General features: G+C 64.2%; 3 protein-coding genes across 3 annotated transcripts; 2 read left to right on the forward strand and 1 right to left on the reverse strand.

Annotated features, from left to right (window-relative positions):
* Positions 1-3,047: 3,047 nt before the first annotated feature.
* On the forward strand, positions 3,048-4,281 carry EMIHUDRAFT_463926 (hypothetical protein; the record flags this gene model as incomplete). Its single annotated transcript, XM_005772301.1, has 3 exons — positions 3,048-3,325; positions 3,397-4,010; positions 4,072-4,281. Exons 1-3 carry the CDS (start codon positions 3,067-3,069, stop codon positions 4,279-4,281), a joined length of 1,083 nt encoding a protein of 360 aa, XP_005772358.1. The 5' UTR covers positions 3,048-3,066.
* A 446-nt stretch (positions 4,282-4,727) lies between these two features.
* EMIHUDRAFT_435905 (putative holocytochrome c synthase) lies at positions 4,728-6,503 on the forward strand. Its single transcript, XM_005772302.1, has 5 exons — positions 4,728-4,756; positions 5,036-5,452; positions 5,525-5,699; positions 5,918-5,968; positions 6,271-6,503. Exons 2-5 carry the CDS (start codon positions 5,052-5,054, stop codon positions 6,376-6,378), a joined length of 735 nt encoding a protein of 244 aa, XP_005772359.1. The 5' UTR covers positions 4,728-4,756; positions 5,036-5,051; the 3' UTR covers positions 6,379-6,503.
* A 421-nt stretch (positions 6,504-6,924) lies between these two features.
* EMIHUDRAFT_208642 (hypothetical protein) lies at positions 6,925-8,964 on the reverse strand (the record flags this gene model as incomplete). The annotated part of the gene is made up of 1 exon (XM_005772303.1): positions 6,925-8,964. One exon carries the CDS (start codon positions 8,962-8,964, stop codon positions 6,925-6,927), a length of 2,040 nt encoding a protein of 679 aa, XP_005772360.1.
* Between the last annotated feature and the right edge of the window lie 151 nt (positions 8,965-9,115).

A 9,115-nucleotide genomic window follows, 5' to 3' on the forward strand; every position in this document is an offset into this window, starting at 1 on the left:
CTGAGCTCCGTTTTAGCGGCGAGTGCTTGTACCGCTTAGGGTCAGGGCTCTTTTGCTCGTAGCGCCCGAGGCCGATCATCCGTCCCGCTGGGTGCGTTTCTTAGCTCCTCCCCGGCCCTGGATGGATGTGAGCTAGGATGTGAGTGAGGCGGCCCGACCAACTGCACGCCAAGTGCTCCAACCAAGTGCTTGCTTGCTTGCACGCAGCGTCGCACACACATCTGACTGATGTACGTGCGTCGCTCTCACTCCCAATGAGCACTGTACTACACAACGGCGTGCAATAGGTCAAGAAGACCTCTCCGCAGGCCCCCCCGACCGCGTCGAACTCATCGGCGCGGGCTCTCTCGGCTACGGGACCGGCCCCAGCTTCGGCTGAGGGCTAACAAGCTGCCGAGCCCAAATCACTGTGAGAGTCGTGATTTCTTGTTGGTCTTTAAAAATCTCTCTCAATAGGTCATAGCAACGGCACAAAAATGAAGAAACCGTGCGCCGTTTCGCCACGGTATTCGAATTTTCCTAGGTGGGGACCCTGTCCTCCTCCCCCATCCCTCGTCTGGGTTTGTCTGTTTTCTTTCTTTCTTTTCTTTTTTCGAACTTTCCTATTTGCTCGTGTGGGGGTATATCTCAGATTTGTCAATGGTACCGCGTCTGCGACGCGGGCACCTTGCGTGCAGAGCCCAACCCACCCTTTGTTTATGTCTTGCGACGCAGTTAAAATCCCTGCGTGGTGGCGGCGTGCCGTCCTCCCATCCCTCCCTTGGGTCCGCAGGGTTTCTTTCTTTTCTTTCGGTTGGGACGCAACACTTTTAAATTCGCGGCGATAACCTTTAGGACCCTATCCAGTGCTCAAGTGCTTCAGTAAAATAGGGGGGGGGGGCACTTGGAGCACTTGGAGTGCAGTCATTAACCGCACTCCAGGGCCGGGGGGCTAAGAAACACACCCAGCGGGCCGGATGGGGGGTAAATCAATTCTTTTAAAAATCGTCTTGTCCTTTCGCCTGCGGAAACGACCGGGATCCCTAGATGTTACCCCGGAAGCTCCGAAGAGTTGCCACCTCCAGGGGTCACCTGCACGCGGCGCATCTTCGCTATGCCAGAGACCCAAGCTATACGGCGCCGGACTGGGTGAGCCCCCCCCCCCGCCCCCCGCCGCGCGCCCCCTCCGTCCCGGCCTTGGCATTCACAACGCCTTGGCACCCGGCCCGCGGCCGGCTCCGCCTCGCCACTGACCGCCCCCTGCGGCCCCTGCGCAGGCGTCGAATTCATTCGAGCGACGCGTCGGGTGTGGGCTGCTTCCTTGCCCCGCACCCGCCGCCCTCTCGCCGGCCGCCTCACCGCGCACGGATCGCTCCCCTGCTCGCCGCCGCCGCCGCGTGTCCCCGCGCCGCCACGCTTGCCCCCTCTCCTGACACGCACCCCGCGCAGACGGCGCTCCGGGACAGGCAGAGCAGCGACCGCGCACCGGTCGCTCTCGGTCGCTGCTCCGCCCCTCCGTCGCGCGCGCCGCGCGCGCACTGCCGCCGCTGCCGCCGCCGCTGCCGCCGCTCCGTCCTTCCCTCAGTGTGTCTCATGAGGGTATGTGGTGTGTGCGCGCGCAGTGTGTGCACGGCGGGAATCCCACCCCTGCCCTCAGCCGCGCGCACGCGTGCGCCGCGCGCCGCCGCCCCCGCCCCCACCCCCGCCCGCGCCCCCGCTCTCCCCTTCGCGCCCTTCCCGGTGTTCATGTCTGCACTGTCTCGTGAGAGAGTGGATGTGTGACCCTGTGCGTGTGACTGTGAGAGTGTTCAGTGCGCGTCAGTCCCGCGATCTCGAGCCCGATCAGTGTAAGCAGAAAGAGAAAGATGATCTTCGTGCTTGCACTCAGAGCGCGGGCCCCTCCACGGGTGAAGCTTACCAGAACCCCATCTTCATGCCGTATGAGACGGCGGTGCGGCAATGGACCCAGTGCGTGCCCGCCGAAGAAGGCGCGGGCTCGTCGCGCCGCAAGGTGCAACAGGACGGGGGCGTCGAGATTGCAAGCGCGCGCCGCAAGCCGCGACGAGAAATTTGACACGCCCAAGGGCGGCTAGCACCACCACACTCCTCTTTAAAATCCTTGTGTGGTGGCGGCGTGCCGTCCTCCTCTAGACTTTAGAGCGAACTTGAAGGAAACGGACGTATGAAGTCGTTTTCAATGCCTTGCGCGCCTTCGCCCTTCCGCCTTGGCCTTCGGCCGGCATGCGGGGACAGTCGACATTGCGCCACACTGGGCATTGGCGGAGCCTCAGACGCTTTCCCGCGCCGCGGGGGCTTTTGGGAGTTTGTGTTGTTGGGCTTTTGCGGTGTCGCTGTCGGAGCTTTACTTGTTTTGTATGACCCTGTGATCCCCCCCAATGAACACGGCACAAGCCATGCGTGGCTAGCTTTGAGAGGTAGGGGACGGATACCATTATAAAATTCCCCGAGGTGGGTAAAAGAATTTAAACAAAACAACTCTCTCTGGGTAAAAGAAAGAAAGAAAACAGAAACCCCAAGGGAGGGATGGGAGGACGGCACGCCGCCACCACACAGGGATTTTAAGGAGAGGAGTGTGGTGCTAGCCGTCGCCCACCCTCGGGCGTCTACCACTTCCTATCTCTCTCCGCAGTTTCTCACCAATTCTCGCAGCGACCTTCATGTGCCACCACCTCGCGTTCTTCCCACTCTCGTCGTTCTCTCTCCTGCTGTCTCTTCCCCTGACGCATCGCTCTCCTCGGCCTCGTTCTGAGACGCCGCTGCCGTCTGCCTTGCTCTCGCTGCTTCTCTCGCCTTTCTGCGTAACTCCGCTCTCCTCTCCGCGTATTTTGGTCCCTCGAGTTTATCGAGCATTCCTCGCGCAAGGACCACATTTCTGACTCCCACTGCGAGCATATCCCGCCCTGTCATGTCGTTGCTCAGGTCCCGAGGTGGGTGACGGGCGTCCCATGCTGCATGCTCATCACTGCGCTTCGGCGAAACTCCTGCTTCGGAGATCGCGGGAATGTTTAGCCTTCGAAGACGGTGATGATTTTGCCACGGTCCGAGTCAAAGCGAGTCACTTCCGGCATGTCAGAGGCACCTGGCCCCCCCCCGGCGACCATCACCCCGGCACCCACGGCTCAGCCGGGCTCGAGCGCGTGCGGAAGCGTCGAGAGGGGTGTGGACGCTTCGACACAGATGGAAACGGGCAGACCCGCAATCGTCCCACCGGGCGCGGGGAGCGCGCCCCTCCAGCTGTCGATGGGGGCGCAAGCGGGAGCGTCGAGTGTGTTGCTCGAAGATCTCATGCAGCCGATGGGTTCCTTCTGCCCAAACGGATCCGGCGGTGCACTCGTGTTGCCCAGCCATCTCTCGCCGCCAACGCCTCCCGTCCCAACCCCTCGCCGTGCGCTTCAGGCGAGCGGAAGCGGTGCGCTTCGGCGTGCGTCGCCTGCTGCCAGAAGCGCATCCGCTGCGTGATGCTCCGCTGCGGCAGGTGCTCCAACTGCGTCGCCCGCAACATCCCGTGCATCCCCCGCGTCGGGCGGAAGCGCGGCCCTCCGCTCCGCGAGGAGCGCGAGGCACGGGAGCGTGCCGTCGCCCTGGCGCTGGAGCGGCAGCAATCGGGCATGTTGGTCGGCAGCCAGGACTCGCTCGGCTCCCGCCCGGGCGGCTTCCCCGGCGTCCCGTCGATGCCCGTGCCGCTCTCGGCGTTGCAGCAAGCGCAGCTCGTCGCCCTCTCCGCCGCCAGCCAGCCACCGCAGCCGGTGGCGATGCTGCAGATGATGGCGCACCTGCAGGCGATGCAGCAGGCGCAGAGCTCCTACTCTGGCTCGCCGCTCGGGCAGCACGCCCCCTCGCCGCGGCAGTGGCCGCAGATGGCGACCGGCCAGCAGATGCCGACCACACCACAGCAGGCGCAGGCAGCGCAGCAGGCGCAGGCAGCGCAGCAGGCGCAGGCAGAGCAGGAGGCGCAGGAGGCGCAGGCGATGCTGACGCAGCAGGGCCAGGCGCAGGCGCAGGCGCAGCAGGTGGGGCGGGGCTAGTTCTGATGGTTCATCGTCTCGGACTAACTCCACAACTCATCCATAGGCGCAGCAGCAGGCCGCAGCCCAGGCGGCACACCAACAAGCAGCAGCACAGCTGCTGATGGCGCAGCGGCAGGCTCAGGCCCAGGCGATATTGGCGCAGCAAGCGCAGGCGCAGCACGCGCAGCAGACGCAGCTCTCGTTTGACTCTCTTCGTTTCATTGCGAGCGGTAGTGGACATCTGCGAGGGCCGGGAGAGCTGAACCCTGACTGAATTGCCGCCTGGCACGGTTGTTTCCGATAGTAGTAGCCTCGTCCCTCGAGAAGTGTCGGCCAGTGCTCAAGTGCTTCAGTAAAATAGCTGGCGCATCAATTCTTTTTTTGCGTGCCTTTCGCCAGATATTCCACCCCAATGCTGGCGCAACGGGGAGCGCAAGAGCGATCGCCAGGCCGCCCTCGACGCAGACACGCGCGAGGTCCACAAAAGAAGGCCGACCGCGAGAAGAGGCGCCTCCGACTCGGACACAGCGACGAGAGGAGGCGGAATGAGAGTGAGCGTGACGAGAGGGAGAAGGCCCGGAGTCTGCGCGCGGCGGAGAGCGAGGAGCGGAGACGCAAGAGCCTGCTCGAGATGCAGCAGCAGCAAGCGTCGCCGCCGCCTCCGCCGCCCCCCATCACTTGAGGTGCCGTTTGCTTGCGACCACAGCACAAGTCGCGAGGGACAAGCGCTCGCGCAGTGTACATCGCAGGTGCCCCTCCTCCCCGAGTCCGAGCACGTATGCCCGCCGCCTCCGCGTGCCTCGACCCCGCGCCCGCCGCCACTCCTTCTCCGTAGCGCGCTCGCCCTCACGTACGAGCAACGCTCCCAGCGAGCATGGCCACATGACTGATCTCCGGGTCTGCGCATCGACTGACCCCGCGTCGGTCACCGTTGGACCCGATGACGGAAACTCACACGCACGCGCACATCCCAGCAGCCGGCTCGAGCGTAGAGGATCGAACGCCCGCGCCCTCCGACGCACGCGCAGGACCCGCGCCTCCGAGATGGGCTGCCCCGTGATCCACTCGCCGGCCGCCGCCGAGACCGCCTCCGCCGCCGCGGCCGCCCAGACGTCCGGCGGCGACTCTGCGGCGGCGGCGGCGGGCTCGGCGAGCACGAGCGGCTGCCCGGTGCACGCGAGAGGCTCGCCGGCGGGCGAGCGGCTCAACCCCGACAACGCGATGCCGGCGGTGGCGAACCAGCTTCCCGCGGCTGGGCAGCGGCTGCCGCTGTCAAAGGAGAGGGTGGAGTCGACGATCCCGCAGGCAGGTGCGGAGGGGGGCCACTGGGTGTACCCGTCGGCGCAGATGTTTTACAACGCGATGCGCCGGAAGGGCTTCGAGCCGCAAGAGGAGGACATGCGCACCGTCGTCGCCATCCACAACACTGTCAACGAGCGCACGTGGCGCGAGATCACCCCGAGATCACCCCGAGAGTACCCGGAGATTGCCCGAGATTACCGCAATGCCCTGTGTAGGCGCGAGATCTTGCTCTGGGAGCGCCACTACCCCGAGTGCGTCGACGACCTCAAGCTGGTGCGGTTCGGCGGCGTGCCCGACGAGCCGACTCCAAAGGCGCGCCTGTTTACCGCCGTCGGCTACAAGCCCCCGTTCGACCGGCATGACTGGGTCGTCTCGCGGTGCGGCAGGGAGGTCCGACCGGGAGATAGGGGGAGATAGGGGGAGATAGGGGGAGATATGGGTCGTCTCGCGGTGCGGCAAGGAGGTCCGACCGGACCCTTGCACTCTGAATGCCGTGCTAGCTCCTGTCGTCTAGACGTGGAGTCGCGAGGGCTAGCCTGGCCCGCTACCTCATCGACTACTCAACGCGTGAATTAATGAGTTGATTAATTGATCACTAATTACCTTAGGTCCGCTACCTCATCGACTACTACAACGCGAGGCCCATCGCCGGCAAGCCGGTCGCCGCTAGTCCGAGATAGCCGAGCCACAGCCGAGACACAGCCGAGATGCAGCCGAGATGCAGCCGAGAATGCAGCCGAGAATACAGCCGAGAGACACAGCCGAGAGACAGCCGAGAGACAGCCGAGAGACACAGCCGAGACACAGCCGAGACACAGCCGAGTTGCAGCCGAGTTGCAGCCGAGAACACAGCCGAGAGACACAGCCGAGAGACACAGCCGAGAGACAGCCGAGAGACAGCCGAGATGCAGCAGGGCGCGACCGGCTTCCCGTCTCTTCACAGCCACGCCGCTGTGAACAGGTCGCGATGCACATCGACGCGCGGCCCGCCGCCGACGACCTGCAGGGGGCGTGGGAGCGAGTGCGCATGCCCTTCCTGCGTTTGTGGAACGCGGGGCGCGGACCCTGACCCACAGAGAGCCCACAGAGACTCTCGGTTGAGTACCGTACGCGCGACAGCCGCACGCGCACGTTCAACAGGTCGTTGTGCTTGTATGTGTGCTCTTGTAGCTTGGGTAAGGCATCGTGACGCCTCTGCCACAACCGGGAGCGGCCAGGGCTCATAGACTCGGTCGAAAGACCCCAGATTGGCATCCATGCCTCTCTGGACAGGGTGGCCCGCCACAAGGACCCCAGGAATTGCGACTCGCCGCTTTCCTCCCGCTGTGATTCTGTGTGAGCTCTGTGTCTTGTTTTGCCAACACCACCCACCATCCATAGATAGCAGCGCGCCGATCGAAGTCACCTTCCTGGTTGCTGGTAAGGTAAGGTAATAAGAGGTAATAGACGTCTCCACACACACAAAGTGGTGGGGCAAGGGGGGGCTCCACGCCCCGGACTCGGGCAGGGGCCCCACGGCATTCAAAGTGCAAGCACCGGCCCGGTGTCGTGGGTGAGCAACCTGGTTGCTGGTGGGGGGAACCGACGTCTATACTGTAACTCGTCAGGGACTGGACTACTTATAGTACACAGCCACACGCACATCGAGACTCTTGCGGCCGACGACCCGCGGAGCTGCGACCGCTGCAAGACGATCCACATCGGATTCGTTGCACTCGCGTGCAAATGCCGAGTGAGGCGGTGCGCCGAGCTCCAAGACCGACTTGAAGATCCACGCGCGCCCCCACCCCATGCACGGCTCCTCGACGAGCGTCGCCTCCGCGGACCGCCGCAGCCTCACATTGGCCGCAAACTCGGCGCCGTGTACGTACACGGGGATGACCTCGCTCTCGCCGCCGACCACGAAGCCAAAGCCGTCGTCCACCGCCTCACCCAGCGCGTGCATCGGCAGCCAAATGTTGACGACCTGCCACAACTCCTCTTCCGGCGGTACGTCGGTGGCTGCGCGCGTCGACCACTCGGGAGGCCTCGCGAGGCGGCGGAGCGCGGCGGCACGAGTCGTGTAGTCGACATGCACATGAGGCTGTGGCCGCACGTGCGCTGCGCCTGTGCCGAGAGCGGTGGCGGGAGGGTCTACGCCGCCACCGGCGGCGGTGGCGCGCGACGACGACGCGTATCGTAAGCTCTCACGGATCTTGACCGAATGGCTGGCGAGCGTCCGAAGCTGCCCCCCTTGGGCCGCCAACCTGCTCTCGGCCCACCGGCGCACGATATGCTCGAGCAACTGTGCGGCGCCGTGGCGCTTGCGGACGCCCAAATAGCTGCTCAGCTGCGATTGGATCTCGATGGACGAGAGAGCCTCCCGAGGAAACTCCCCGGGCAAGCCAAGATTGTTCTCCATGTACATGCGCTCGTCGAGTGTGCGTGTGCTCAAATCCTTTAGGGCGATGCCGCGCGCGAGCTGCAGCGCCGCCATCTCCGACGGTGTCAGCGCAATCGGCTCGAACCCAAAGTGGTCAAAGGCGTCGGTGCGTCGGATGCCGGCGGCGGCGCAAGCCGTCTCGAAGGAAGCGATGGGCAGGCGGACCGGCGTCATGTGCTCGTCCTCGTCGGGGTCATAAAAGTCGACATGCTCCACGGTAAAGTGCGAGCCAGAAAAGTCCGGCGAGATCATCTGCAACCTGCCAGACGGCGGCGGACACTGCGGTGGCACCGTTGTGCCAGTGGCGGCCACGCACGTCTTCCGCGCGCTGACATAGACGGTGTCGAAGACGAAAGGCGGCTGTGCATCGGCTGCACCGCTCGAATCACCGCACGCGCGGAGCCACTCGCGGTACGAATCCGACAGCTGGGCGAGGAACCGGTGGAGGAGCGCTTCACCACCTCTCTCGCGCACGCACGCAATCCACGGGTGCCACGGCGCAAGCATCTTGGCATAGTCCTCGACGCCACCGAGCAGGCGGTACGAGCGCCGTTCTCGCCGACACTCGTGCACCACCAGGCCGAGTGCGCTGAGGTACGTTTCCACCGCCGAGGAGTCGGGATCGTACCAGTGCTCCAGATGCCCTAATGGTGCATCCAGAGGAAACGCGTCGATATGTGCAAACGGGAGCGGGGTGCCAGTGTCTTCGTCAAAGAAGCACTTGTGGACGTCGGAGTCGCTGTGGATTAGCAAGAGAACTGGCGCGAACTCGGATGGGTTGGAAGGATACGTCGACAGCCAGAGCAAGCCATCACTACGGAGGACGCGGACAAGGGCGCCGAAAACCGCCGCCTGATCCACGGCATAGTGTGTGGCAGACACGGAATACACGATGTCACACGAGGCATCGGCCAAGCCATGCAGCAACGTCATATCCTCTGTGCGGAAGGCGATATTAGGTAGTCGATGCACCTCGCACGCGTGCGTGATCATAGCCTCCGCTCGATCCACGCCCACAAAGTTGCAACTCGGGAATCGTGTAGCGAGGGCGGCAGTCAGCTTGCCATCGCCGCAACCCACGTCCACGACCTGCACTTTGGGCGCCCCGTCACGTAGCCTGCGCTCAAGCTCCTCCTCGAGATGCTCATAGGCACGGCGCACAGAGCCCGTACCAAGTGCACGCCCTGCATATGACTTGGCCTGATCCGCAGTGGCATAAGGGCCAGCGACCATGCTCTGGAACAAGGGACGTCGTGCGTCGTGCGTCGCAACATCGTCGTGCGTCCGTGCGTGCTTCCCCACGGTGGGCGCGCCCACGCCGAGCCTGTCGAGGACTGGGGCTCCACTCGAGGTCATGTCCACACATAGATTCCAAAGCATTGTT

This window comes from Emiliania huxleyi (genome assembly GCF_000372725.1).
Source record: "Emiliania huxleyi CCMP1516 unplaced genomic scaffold EMIHUscaffold_36, whole genome shotgun sequence".
Taxonomy (NCBI): Eukaryota; Haptophyta; order Isochrysidales; family Noelaerhabdaceae; genus Emiliania; species Emiliania huxleyi.